Consider the following 13,907-nt stretch of genomic DNA (forward strand, 5'->3'; position numbering starts at 1 on the left):
AGAAGACTTATTTGGAATATTAGTGTTTAAATAATCTGCCTATTATCAGAAATGTTCTCATTGAAAATTAAACACTATTTTGATCTTTTTGAATGAAAAATAATATACTGGTTTTTATTTGTTTTACAGCATAAAGCAATAAAAAAGCACAGTTTTATAGTTAATTGATTTGAAGTCATAAAAATAATATAGTCTGAAGATCTAGGAATGTTAAGGGTAGCTGAAGAAATTGAGTTTTTTAAAATCATATCAATCTTTTTCAAGATGGTGCCATATAGCATATTGACTTTATAGTAATGTTTCCGTACTAAATTTTAACGACCTTTGTTTTTTAGGCTGACTACAACAATACCGTAGGAATGAATGCGTCCCTCATTTTAGTCAAGATTTATTGACATCAACACTAATACAAATTTGTAAGCAGTGGGCATGCAGGCGACAGGTAGGGAAGCAGTCATCGAATGCTAGTGTATGCTGGCCTTTACTAAAGGTTTTAAGTGGTAAAAGTAACAGGACCCTGCTACCAAGCTGTTTAAAATGGAACTGTCAACACAAATTATACCTGCATTCCATTTCTCTGGAGACTTGATACAAAATATCCATATGCACAGGTTAAAGCCCATCAGTTTCAGGAGTCTAGACATCAAGGCTGTGATGGGCAAGAGGAAAGAAAAACTGAAGGAGGCTTCCTGGAATGACAAACTTAGAGCCAGGAGGGAGGGATTTGGGGGCTTAGGATGCTGTGAGTCAGTGCTCAACCCCCGAGTCCATTTTCAGCATGCCAGATAATCACTAATAAATTATTTCATTAGAATGCAGAGGGTCTCTGTGATATGACATCTCACACCCGAGTGACATATAAATTGATAATTTACTAGCAATCAACTGAAAACCAGATGCAAAGTGCTCAGATTTCTACGAAGCTTGGAAGCAAGACCCACACTTGCTTATGAATTATTTTGCTCAGATAACTGTGGATTTCTGTAAGTCAGAAAATTCAAAACCAAGGGAGGACAATGTGCCTCTTTAACAGACTTTACCTGTATAAGTAGACGAGTTTAACATTTAATCAACCCTTGTTTCCTATCTTTATGAAGAAAGGTTACTAGTATTTGAAAGGAGAAAACAGCTTATCAATAAAATCAGTTAAGGCACAGGCCTGCATGTTGGCCAAAATTATATAAAATTTAACCATACTTATTGTAAACTTAACTTTGGGCTATTAAAAGGGGTGGATGTTTAAGTATTATAAAGAATTCATAAATGTATGAGGAAATCATTTAAAAATCATCTGAGACTCTACCTTGACCCATGTTTTCAAATGCTTTTAAGAACAAATAATTCAGACGAGAGTAGAATCAGGCAGCGCTGAAGCACAAGTTTTCATTACCCAGATAAACTTTCCTGATCATTTTTTGGGGAGAAGGCAGAGACAAATGCTTTTATACATAACTTTGATCATCATCATCTTGGCAGCTTTGCTAGTGTTCACTGGCCTCTTAACATGATTTTAGTTTTTATTCTTTCCAGCAGGTAGGCATTTTTTTCAGTGGAGAACGAGGAAAATCGTTTATTTCACAAGGAGCACTGTAGTGGTGTGGGTTCCTGCCAGGGCTCATCCCATGCTCCTGGACTTACAACTAATATTTCCAGCTGTGTGTAAACTCGGCCATGGTCTGATTACCTGACGCGGAGCTACAGGGCACACTTTCTGGGAGCGACCAGAAAGCCATGCTTACTGAATTATGGGCCAATGTGTTTATTCATAAAAGGTTTGGAGTAACAAACGTTTAGTGACAGTCTTCCCTCTTGTGATATGTCATTAGAGAAGCTCAAAGGGAAGGAAAAGGAGCCACAAGAGGCACATCCTGCCGGTGTTGCAACACCTGAACACAGGGGTGAGTGACTCTGTGTTTGTAATGTAAACCTTTGACTAAACAGTGTTTCATCCGGAAAGGAAAAGTGGCCGGGAGCCTACTACACTGATGTTAGCAGAGCTGAACTCCGGGAGTCACGGAACCAATGTAATCGATAATCAGTAAACACCTCCGCGACGTGCTCCTTTTCCGTTGTCATGCTTTGTCGTTTTTAATTTGTCCAGGAAACCTGTGCCTTCCAGCCAGCGTTTGAAGAAAAGAAGGACGAAAACCTAGAAAGAAGTTTTATTCCAGAAAAGAGTTAGAATCTAAAGTTTGCCTCTGATTTAACCAAGACTAAGGGAACAAATGTTTGACGGTTCCCGCGCCACTCTCCGCGCGTATACGGAGACTTACATTCGAATTGCATGTACATTTTCTTGTAACCCGAAAGCCACTTTAATCTTTCCAAAAGGCAACAAAGGAAACGTAAACGACAAGGAGAAGCCTTTTGCGCCTGAAGGAATGAACCGCAAGCTCTCCGAGGAGAAGCATGTGCTCTCCAGCCCCTGGGCTGCCCCCTTCCCCCCGAGACCCACCCCGCGCCGCCAGGTCCGCAGCCGGGGCAAACTCCCGACGCCCGGAAAGGTACCCAACGATCCAGTCTGCGCCTCTCAGGCGCGTCGCCCGGGAGGCTGACTGATCGTTCTAGTTTCTGCTTCGTCGAAAAACTGCAAAGGCAACAGCAAAATAAGCACTCTGTAAGGTAAGGGTCACCCGAATCTTTTTCCTGTTTCGCAAATTTAGGGATTACGACCTAGTGAGAGCCAGGGCTGGCGCCCATTACACGCGACCCTCGGAGTGCGCCCCGCAATTGCAGAAACGCCTTCAGCCTTTGCTGGGAGAAGGGGAGTCGCACCAAGTCCCAGGCGCCCCACTTCCCCAGTTTGGTGCAGGTACAAATATGCTCTTCTCCAGTATAGACTGTTTAGACGGGAATGGGGAAAAACAGAGACTAGGGGAGAATCTGGAGCACACTTCAAAATAAAAGCACGTGAGAACTGGACGGACCGCCGTGGAAAACGAGAATTGGCCCCGGGGCCGGGCGCACCCCTGGCCTCCGACCCTGTGTCAGCCAAGCGGCTGCACCGCCGCGCGCGCCTCGCGCCCAGGTGGCCGTCTTGCCCTTTGTGGAAGCTGGGCTTAGGTGCGCGTGCTCCAGTCCTGGGAAGGTGACCGAGTAGACGGAGTTTGGACAGCTCGTCCCACCGCGCGCGGACCCCGAGTGCGTTGAGGACCCCGCGCAGCCCGCCGGCTGGGACGCAAGCATCCGCGCATCTGTGCGCTCTGGCGCTTCAACTTCCCAAACTTCGAGCGGCTCCGTGTTCCGAGCGCCCATTGGGCGGCACATTTCCCTTCAGTTCAGTAGCAACTGTTAGGAATCCGAGCTGGGAAGGAGAGGGGCATGGAGGCGGAGGGTGTTGTCCCAAAAAGCCACAGGTGAGGAGGTGGTACTCAGGAGTTTGGGGGGATGATCTCGCAGTTTTTCTTTTTTGACCATAGATGCTTTTCCCGTTCTTACCGGGCAAACTGGGCGGCGCGCACGAAGTTCGTTTTAAAGTGTGTTTTGCAAAGGGAGTCCTGGGGGATAAATAGGCTTTCTTACTCTCAGTTTATTGGAAACACTGTGCGTCGATTTCAACTCCAACCAAACGTCCGAGTTTGAACTCCTCTCCCAGGAGCTCCGAGCACAGCTCGGTTGGAGCTGCTGGCCAGCCACCGGGAGGGTTCCCTGGCTCGGGCAAGGGACAGGCCGACGTGGCTAGCCCAGCAGCACACAGCTGGAGCAGCTGCTGGGCGGCGAATTTAGAATCCGGAACGCCAGACCCAGATGTGGCGACGCCCCGCAGAGACGCAGGAGCTCCCCTGCTCCCCCCGCCCCATCCCGGTGGCTCGGGCGCCCAGCGTCCAAAGAGGGCCTCGGGGTGCGGGGGCCTGGCGCCCGGGGGCCGGGAGGCGGCGGGGCGCGCTACGTGGGGGAGGGCGGCGGCGGCGTGGGGAGCGCCCGCTCCGCCAGTGGGCGTCTTCTGCAGCCGCCGCCGCCACCTCCTCCACGGGCAGCGACACTGCGGCGCTTTTCTCCGCTGCTTTCGAGCAGTCACCGAGGCTCAGCCGCCGGAGCGCGCACAAACCACGCCACGCTCGCCGGCAGCGTCTCCGCAGCCCCTCGCCCGGGCCGGCAGCACGCCGATTGTGCGCGCCAGCCGGCAGACAGGCGCCGCCGCGGGGGACTCGCGCCCGGCCCCAGGTCCTCCCGCACCCAGAGCGGGACGCGATGTGAAGACTGGGCCGGGAGGGGCGCGGAGGACCGGAGAGGAGGACCAGAGCGGCGCTCGGGCCGACCGGCCGCGGGAGGCAGGTCCTGCGGGGGCGGAGCCCGCCGAGTCCCGGCCCGCGGCGCGCCCCTCCCGCCGGCGGCCTGCCCCACCGCGGCCCGGGGAGGAGGGCCATGGCCAGCCCCGTAGAGCCGCTCGCTCCCCGCCCCCACGCCCCCCTGCCAGCGGCCGGGGACGAGCCCGGATCCGGCCCCGGCAAACTCCGCCCGGAGCCCTGGCGCGGCGTTGCGGGCGGGGGGAGCGCGGTGGGCCCGGGTCGGGCCCCGGAGCCTACCGGCAAAGGCCGGGCCGAGCGCGCCGCGCCCCCGCGCCCGCCCCTCTCCTCCGCAGGCCGCGCCAGCCCCGCGGGGGGCCCGGGCGCCCTGTGTGCGCGCGGCAGCGGCGGCTGGGGCTCGGCCCGCGCTCCCTTCGCGCTCGCCCTCTCCTCCCCTGTCCCCTCCTCCTCTCCATCTTCCTTTTACTTCTGGCCGCCGCCCCCCCCGCCCCCTCCTTCTCTTCTCCCCTCCTCGTCTGCCTTTCACCTCCCCGTGCGTCTCCCAGGAAGGGAGGGCGCAGCGGCGGCGGCGGCGGCTCGAGGAGGAGGAGGCGGCGGCGATGCTGGCGGCGGCGGCGGCGGAGGAGGAGGACAAGAGGCAGCTCCCTTGAGCGTCCCTCCCAGCAGTAGTCCCCGCGGCGGCGGTGGCAGCGGCGGCGGGCGGCGGCGGCTCTTCCTCTGCTCCGCGCTCCAGGGTTTGCTGCTCCCAGCCCGCGCCGGGCTCCGGCTCCCGCTCGGCCCGGCCGCCCGCCGCGCGGGCTCCCCCGGCTTCCCGGGTGCCGGCGGGGGCTGCCCCGGCCCCAGTCCAGGCGGCGGCGGCCGAACTCCGCGGCGGCCCGGAGGCGCCGGCTTCGCCCTCGCCGCCGCGTCCCCCCTGCTCTTCGGCTCCGACATGGAAGATGGACCTTCTAACAACGCGAGCTGCTTCCGAAGGTTGACGGAGTGTTTCCTGAGCCCCAGTAAGTGCCGGGCTCCTCATTCCCCGCGGTCGGGGGCGCGCAGGGGGCTGTGTCCGGGGCATTTGGCGCCCAGTGGGCTTCACGGAAGGACAGGAAGCTCGAGGCACACTGGTGGCGCGCGGGAGTGTCCGCCGGCTCCGGGACACCGGGGTTTCCTAGGCTCCGCGTGCGTGCGGGGGGAAGGGCGACCCGGGAGGGCGGCGGGCGCCGCGCGGTGAGAACGGGGTCCACTGCCCGCCTCGGGTCCCCGGGTGCGGCTTGTGGCCACGCTTGCCCGGCCCGTTGGTGCAGTCTCTACCCTGACCCCTTACGCCAGGCTCCGCTCACCTTAGCCTGGGGCCAGTGAGGCTGGAAGACACGCACTGCCTTCCACTTGGGGGTCCTGCCCGTTGGGGTCCCCTGGCCGGGAGAGGGCAGGCCAGGACACCGGAGCTTCGCGCTCCCAAAGGTCGAAGGCGGTTCCCGGGTTCGGTGTCGGTGCCCGGGTCGTTCTCCCCCCACCCCCGCTGCAGTGACCCTGTTCCGGAGCGTGGACTCGCGGAGTGAAACGGGTGCACCTTCACTGTCCACTTACTCCAGATCCCGAGGTTTTAGCTGTGCCTGGGCTGGTAAATGGAGGGACAATGGGGCGTTAGGGTGGAGGAGGAAGGCGTCGCGGGTTCGGACCCCCGGGCCGCCTAAGGCCGCCCCGCCTCCCCAGCCCCGAGTGCCGGGCTGAGAGCGCGCTGGAGCAGGGGTGGTGGAAGGCGTGTCGCGGGGGAGGGGGGCAAGGCTGAGCAGAATAGTCAAGGCAGAGGTTTGCTGGAAGGCAGGAGGCGGGAGATGTTAAGGCAAGAGGCGCCCGGTGCGCAGGATAGGGGATCGCCGTTGTTGTGGATGGAGGGCGAGCCAGGTGAGGACGGGAGACCCGGGGCTGGGGGTGGGGGGTGGCGAAAGCTGCATCCGGGGGGCATGGGGCGACTCCGGCGCCAGCTGGATTGGGCACGGTTCTTCCCGGCCCGAAACGCGGAGCCGGGCGCCACCGTCCACCGCGTGCGCACCCGAGTCTTTGTCTGCTGCTCGCTAGGGAACCGCGTTTCCGCGGCGCCTTCTCCCGGCAGACTCTCCCGGGTCGCCTTTTGGCTTCCTGCTCCCATCCGCCGCTCACGCCCCAGCCCTGGCCAGTCTTCACCTCTGGGCTCCTGGGGTCCAGCCCTCCCTCGGTGCTGGTACTTGTCTGGAACAATGCCCGCCGAGCACCGCGGGGGGCAGCCCCTGGGCCTGCGAGCGTGTCCTGCGCGGGCCCTACAGCCCCCAGCGATCCCGCCTCCTGGGTGCGGGGATCCGCGGGGACCGCGTGGCCCAGCGGCCTTTTGCACCGCGCGCACTCAGGCTGCCAGCGGCTGATTCTGCCCCGTACTTGCCCGTGGACCTGATAGGACCGCTAGGCGTGGTCCCTGGACCACCTCCCCGACCCCTCCATCCTGGAGTCTCCCCTAGTCAGACACAGCTTCCAGTTATCTGCTTCCTCAGGCCCCCGCCTGCCGGTGTTGGTTGATTTTTAGATGGTACATTTGGGGAGGGATGTGGTCTGGGCACGGAGGACCTCGCGCTTGCTGCCCTTAGATGTGGACATTTTTACTTACTGAAAGGGGCACAGATTTGCTAGTAATTGAAGGTGGGGTGAAAGCATGGAGCTCTGCACCAGTTCTGAAGCGTTTTGGTTAAGTTTTGGGCCTAGAACTGGGGTCCCTGTTTGTCCCCTTCCACGTGCATTTGTGCATTCCAAATAAACGTCTACGTTTCACTTTTGGCGGTTGGGCTATGTGTGGGGATGGATGGATGCCATGCCTTGCCTGTGAGCAGCATTGTTTTGGGGAGAGGGCAGTGGCAAGGGGACAGGGGTGTGGGCATTTGGGTGGAACAGGGTTTCCTAAAATAATGAGGTTTCTCTTTGTATTTATTGTTAGTGGGGTTTGTTTGGGAGAGAGGGGGTACCTTGCCAGGGATGTTGTGGGACAGGATAAAGATGAACAGTCCAGGTTGAATGAGGGTGAACTAGGGGGTTCCCAGCAGGCTTTCCCTTTGGAAGGACAGAGGACCTAGAGAAGAAAGCCATCAGAAGGGACCCATTCTGCAGGAAGTTCTGGCTGGGAGAAGCCGCGTGATAATCACACTCAAGAACTGCGGGTTTTTGTCTTTGTGTGTGTTTTCATCCCTAGAACCAAGTCAGTAAGGAGTAGCCTGGGGTTTGAATGGGATCAAGAGGCTACAAGGTCTTCTTTGGGACGTTATTAAGGTGCTAAGTATGAAAGTACTCTTCAACACGATCTACTATTGGGCAGAGGTGGGAAGATGCTGAATGGAACGCTCAAAGTACAGTAGCTGGTTTCTGCTCTGACACTTTTAGGGTCTTTGTTTCTGTCTCACTGCATGAGACGCCACAGCTGTCTGAATTGGTGAAGTACCAGAATCCTGGCAGACTTTTTGATGTTTGCCGATAAGAATGAATTCTGGATTCTGTAAGAATGGAAAAATGCCTGAATTTATACAGATGTGTCTTAATTGTTGCACATTTATTCCCCTTTTCTTTTTGCCTTAATTTTTTTCCCCTTTTCTTTTTGCCTTAATTGTTGGGTCTAACAATTAGGTTGTCACATAAAGGCTGGTGTGTCCAATTCCTGTTTCTAGGAACACTGGTTTTATTTTTATCATCCCCAAAAAGCAAATCATGGGTTGGAAGTTGGATATCCTGGTTCCATTCCTGTCCATTTGGGTTTTGCATTTTGGTCCACACTGACTCACTGGTTTGCTCAGTAATGCACAGAGCAAACTTTTATTAAAAGACATTGCCAGTTGCCCTGGCCTGGCCATGGTCCATGAGGAGTTCACCGATCAGGACAGAGCCTCCTGGAAGCAGGCTTATTAGTGCTGACGTCCAGGGCTCGTAGGTTGGCGGTCATGCTGCCTTCATGTCTGGTCATGCCTGACTCCCCCTCATCTGCTGTCCACCTTTAAATGTTGACCTCTGACCTTGTCCTCAGGCTCAGGGCTTCAGCATATCACAGCTCCCAAAGTTGCTGACTGGAATAGAAAGCCATCTCTGTACTTGGAGAACCCAGATCCTTCTAGAGAGAATGGAGAATTCCGCTTTGCATGGGTGTGCACGCGTGCATGCGTGTGTGTGTGCGTGCGCACACGCACAGGGCAAAGTCAAGAAGTCATGCTGTGACAGACCGGTATATGCTTCAGTTTTCTGGAAAAAACAACTCACCTTGTCTGCACTTGGTGCTGTGGTGGAGAGTGCAGGAGAGGTATCTCAGCAGAGAAGAGGCCTTGAATACTGCCTTAAGCACACTGAAGAGTCAGAAAGTCTCCCTTTCTTCCGTCCTGTCTCTTGACAGCTGTCGACTCTGAATGGCGCAGGGCTGTAAAAGGAGGAAAGCGCTTCTTGGTCAGGACGGAGGGGACCAAGGGAGCAAGGAAGAGGACATGGCAAAGATGTGGGACACTGCTTTAGACCGCAGCACATTGTGTCCTTTTCATGTGTTCGTAACAGAAATTGTGTGTCTCCATGAAGGGTAGGCTCGAAATATGCTTGGCATCACCCGCTAAGCCCTCGTGCTCTGGTTCTTAAGACTGAAGATTCTCTGTGACCAGCACTTGAACATACAGAGATAAACAGATGGGATTCCTTTGAAGGGCAAATGTGTGTGACACGCGGGAGCCACAGCAAACTGGACACACAGCTTCTTTGTACGGGCATTAGTGAGACAGAGGTTGCTGAGGACATGAGACCCGAATCACAATGGAAATGGAGGTCAAGTCAATTCACAGCCAGCTAGTGGGTAATTATTAAGTCCCTACTCAGTGCAAATCATTTGAGGTTGTTGGAAATAATGAAGACTGTTTCTTCAAAGGACCTGAAATAAGGATCTAGACAGCTACCACGATGACCAACAAAGCAGAGTTGTGAAGTTTCCCTGCCGGGCCAGGGTGCCGGTCATGGTAGACCAGATGTCCGATGACCAGATGTCCGTAGAGACGCTTTGTCTGTTTTCGCTGGAGTAGTTGGAAGGGCCGAAATCCACCCGCCATGCTGTTTAAATGGGCCGAAACTGTTTAAGGGTGTTAATTTAAATTTCATAAAACTCCTTGTTTAGTTTCAAAAAACTTGCACGAACAAAAATAATCCCTAAAAATCTAAATCAGAGGCAGCGGAAAAAGGACAGTGTCTTCCCTCGGGTCAGTCCGATGTCTTACCCTCGGATAATTTTGCACATAGAACTTCTTCTATCCCTTGGGAAAAGAAATACATTGCAACAAGATAAATCAGGGAGCCTTCATGTAGGAAGTGCTGTCTATGGCTAATAATACTGTGTTGCCTATTTGAAACTTGCTGAGAATGTGGATCTTAAAAGTCTTTCCTCCTCAGGAGGGGAAAAAAAAAATGCAGGGCACTAGATAATTAAGTAAATGTTAGGATTTTGTTTACTATAAAGCAGGTTAAACCTGGGGAGATGAGCATCTCATCAATTAATATATTGTTAATTTTTGTTTGTTTAAAAACAGCTCAGGCAGTCTGAGAAGGAAAGAAAAAAATAATTTTCATGAAAAAGGAATATTTCTCCCTTAAAAGGAAAACTCTTAGTTGTAATTCAAAACATTTTAATTCCCTTTTAAAATGTAAATCAAGCTCCTCCAGCTGATCTAAATTGGTCTAAGGGAAAACTCCACAGTGATAGAGTAGCTCCAGATCTTAGGAAGGAAACAGAAGACGACTAGCACTCGGATTTTATTTGTAGCATTTACCACTTTCTGGAATTCTCTTGCTCATTTGCTGGCCAGCTTGTTGATTGCCTTGCTTCCCTGTGCAGAAAGCAAGCTCGGTGAGTGCCTGAGGGAGGGAGCTTGTCTTTTTTGGTTCTATCCCTGAGACCAGCCGTGGCTGACGTGCGTGTTGAAGGTGCTCTAATATTTGTTTGGGAAATTCAAAGGTGAAAAGAAACAAAAAACAACAACGTGGTGCTTGTGGAAATGGAACGTGGGAATGGAAGGCCACTCATTGAAAAGGACTTGGCCTGGGCCTCTGTGTGCCGGGATCCAACCACACGGGGGACAGAGTCCAAGCTCGCGCGCACACAGCAAGCAGGAGAGCTGGGCAGAGCTTGCAGACTCAGTCCCTGCCTCGCGGAGGGAGCGCAGGGGGCTTGAGGGGCAGGAAGCTGAGCCCATCCGACGTACCACACCAGAGAGCTAAGGAAGAAAGGTGGGAAGCCCACTGCCTCCCGTGGTGAAGCCGGGCTGCTGTGTGACCAGGGGCAGAGTCGTCATCTGTCCTCTGAGGACAGGTGGGAGACGGAGAGCATGCACCTGCGAAGCGGGGAGACAGAAGCCGTAGGAGCAGGTAACATTCCTCGGACTGGTGGCTGATGAGGCCGGGCCCGGTGGCTCCTTGGTTCCTGGGTTGGAGAGGGGAGTGTGTGTGTGTGTGTGTGTGTGTGTGTGTGTCTTCAGGGCTGGTGATGGTGGTGCTGGTTCCTTGTCCAGAGAAAAGAAGGAAAGGACAGAAAATACTGGAAATGACACTGATTTGGTCAGCACTGTTGTTGGTACAGGGATCCCTGGTTGCGTGGGCGCCTGCATGCTGTGATGGAGACGTGAACTGATCCTGCGAAGGGAAGAATCCACCCAGCATGGGAAGTACCAGATGCCACGAGAACTATGCGTGGAGTTAAAATCTCAAGTTGACGGGACAGCCCCCTCATTCCGGTGGTCTGTGGGGGCTTCTCTGTGGAGGGGTAGTTGTCCTGGGGGCTGAACGGCCCATGAGGCCAGTAGTGCAGAGTGCCCCAAGCAGAGGGAGTCTCAGGGGACAGGAGGAGGGCCCCTGTCTTCAGAGCCTGGGCATGGACCAGAGCAGTGGTGTGGAGGGAAACCCACAGAGCAAACGGGCCAGTTGGGGCTATGTAAGTTGGGGGAAAATTGCATATTATGCAGGAGCAAAGGGAAGCTGCCGGAAGGTTTTAAACTACTGGGGATTATGGGCTTTGTGATCCAAGAACCTCATTGTGGCTGCAGTTCAGTGAGTGAATGCAGGGGCTGTTGAGACGGAGGACACGTGGACCCCTGTAGTAGGCAGGGCAAGAGACCGGGAGACCCGCGTGGCAATGAACTGTGGCTTTTGGAGGAGCTTGGAGGCAGGCGCAGGTGGACCGGGTGTGTGGGTGAAGGCAGGAGAGGGCCAGAGCGGTGCCTGGGCTTTCAGTGTGGCAGCTGGGCACGGGCCGGACTGTGCGAGGGCGAAGCCGGCAGGCTCCGAGTGCCGCCTGATGGAGTCACTAGCAGACAGCTGTGCGCTGCGGTGGCGTCCCCCGCAGGGGGTGTGGAATGACAGGGGGGCTCTCTGGGCAGCCGCAGAAGGAGTGGGGTGGGAGATGAGGCTCTGTGACTTCTTGGGAGCAGGAGAAGCCGCAGTTCTGAATGGAAACCCGCCCTGAATGGAAACCTGCCGTGACCTGGGGGAGCAGGAGGGACAGAAGACTGTGTGACAGGAGCGGAAGGAAGAACCATGGAGAACCCAGAGGAGGAGTGAGCCCGAGAGGAGGGGACATGGCAGAGACCGTGTCCTGGAATCAGGAGGGGGCACTGCTGCACGGAAGAAGCCAGGTGCCCCAGACATCGAGTAAGTTGGCAGCGCCTCCGTGCCCGCAAGGCCCCGTCCAGGCATTTTGAGTGTGGTGGCAGAGAGGCGGACCTGTTTTCCATGGGGCAGAGTCCCCGGAGACCGATGCGCGACAGGTGTGGCCGTGGGGCAGGAAAGGGGAGACAGAGCCCCGGGGCCTTCCCCTGCAGGCTGGTGAGAGCTGGCTTCTCCCCTGGTGGGATGGACCCGAGAATGTTACTTGCTGGTGAGGAGTTTGAAGGAGGAGGAGAAAGAGAACAGAGCAAGCCTTGGAGAAGATGGAGGAAGGAAGCCAGGGCCACTGGAAGGGAGCCCTCTCTGCAGGGACATCTGTGGAAGGCCAGTGTGGGTGCTGGGGGCGTCAGGTGCAGGGAAGGGCACCGTGGGAAAGTAGGAAGCTGACATGAGAGCCTCCACCTTGCACCCCCCCAGCGGTGAGCAGAGTCGGGGCACATAGCCAGGCCACAGGGGCCCTGCCGGCGCAGGCGGGTCAGTAACTGGATGGTCCGGCCGGTGACGGGAGTGACCCAGAGCTGTCCAGGAGGAAAGTCCAGGGAGTCCCGCGCAATCCCGGAGCCCGGGCCGCCCGCCGGCTGCATGCAGAGAGCCCTGCGGGAGTCAAGTGCACGTGCTCTGGGCAAACACCCGGACGCGGGAAGTGTGGACGCTTGGAAGCTCTGAGTGCACATCTCGATGAAAACCGCCCAGCAGGACGAAACTGGAGCGGTATCTTGAAGGAGGCAGGGTGTGTGGTGTGCAGAGCGGGCGGGAGGCCCGAGGGGAGGAGCTGTGGCCGGAGAGCCCGAGAGAGAGAGAGAGAGAGAGAGAGAGAGAGAGAGAGAGAGAGGGAGACGAGGCGCGCACAGAGGGGTCCTGGGTCCATGCGTCACGGGGAAGAGAGGCAGAAGATAAAGGCAGTGTGAGCAGTGGAGGAGAGATTGCCGAGGCTTCGTGCGGAGGTCGTTCTGTGTGTATCCTGGAGAGGCACAGGGGGTGCCAAGCAGTGTCGGTGCGTCACGTGACAGGCACGGCTCGTCCAGCGCCCGTGTCCCAGTTGCTGTCCTGCTCACGGGCAGTGGCCGTGTCCGCAGACCCCCTCCTTGCCTCCAAGTGGGGTGCAGACAAGATCAAGGGCAGTTATGACACCTTTCAGCAATGACCGTTGAAGAGGGGTGCACAGGGGCAAGAACACTAAGGGCATCGTTGCCTGGGACAAAGCTGTCCGCGGGGTGTGACTCCCCCTCCTCCCTCCACCCCTCTCCCCTCCACTTCCTCCAGGGCCAAACTGCTTGTAGTTGGAGGACTTCCGGCCACCCCCCAGTCCCCTCCTTCCCTTCCAGTTGCCATTCCCTGGCCTCTGGGAATTCCCGCCCTCTCCCTGGACTCGCTCACCATCCCTCATCTCTGCCCACCCCCAGTGCCTGGGGCTGGTACTTTTCCACTTCGTGTGTGTCTCCCTTCCTTCCCGTGGGCAGGAAGCATGTTTTATTCATTTTCTTAACCTCAATGCCTAGCACACTGCCAAGCAATTAGACAATAATTCTAATGAATAAGTAAGCGAAGGTGTTTAGGTGGGAGAATATGATCAAAATGGTCCTTAACGAATGTTAGCCTTCCCAAAAGGAAGGCAGTAATGAAGTAAGTAACGTGGTGCTTGGATTTTAGTATAACTTGAAACATCATCAGATTCTTTGTTTTTTTTTTTTCCCCCCATGTACTCCAAAAACACTGTTTGACACCAATGACCAGGGCTTCTGAGCTACCAGGAAGGCAGCTTGGCTGCGCTCCCCAGCTACGGGGAGCTCAGGGAGGGGCAAGCACCACCAGCTGATGGGGAGGAGGGAGATGCGTGTTTGGAGCATTTCGGCTGCCTCTGTTTTATTTCCTGAGGCAGTGATAGAAAGCTTCTTACTTTGACAAAAACATTTTCTACAGTAGCAAAGAGAAAACGTTGCTTATGAAGGTATTTAAACAATGCCATGTGTGTGGATATCATGA

At 55.5% G+C, this 13,907-nt stretch overlaps 1 protein-coding gene across 3 annotated transcripts in view; it reads left to right on the forward strand.

Moving 5' to 3' along the window:
* The window catches only part of PDE10A (phosphodiesterase 10A), a 334,248-nt gene that overhangs the window by 38,800 nt on the left and 281,541 nt on the right, over nt 1-13,907 (forward strand). Inside the window, exon 1 of one of the 3 annotated variants that reach the window (XM_044242500.1) lies at nt 4,366-5,245. The exons of 1 other annotated variant lie outside the window; for it this stretch is intronic. In XM_044242500.1, coding sequence (XP_044098435.1) covers nt 4,366-5,245 — 880 coding nt within the window. Of the gene's footprint in view, nt 1-4,365; nt 5,246-6,075; nt 6,138-13,907 lie in introns of those variants that run through there. One more of the 3 variants, XM_044242519.1, reaches the window with a different exon arrangement.

This window comes from Neovison vison, chromosome 1 (genome assembly GCF_020171115.1).
Source record: "Neovison vison isolate M4711 chromosome 1, ASM_NN_V1, whole genome shotgun sequence".
In the NCBI taxonomy this organism is placed as follows: domain Eukaryota; kingdom Metazoa; phylum Chordata; class Mammalia; order Carnivora; family Mustelidae; genus Neogale; species Neogale vison.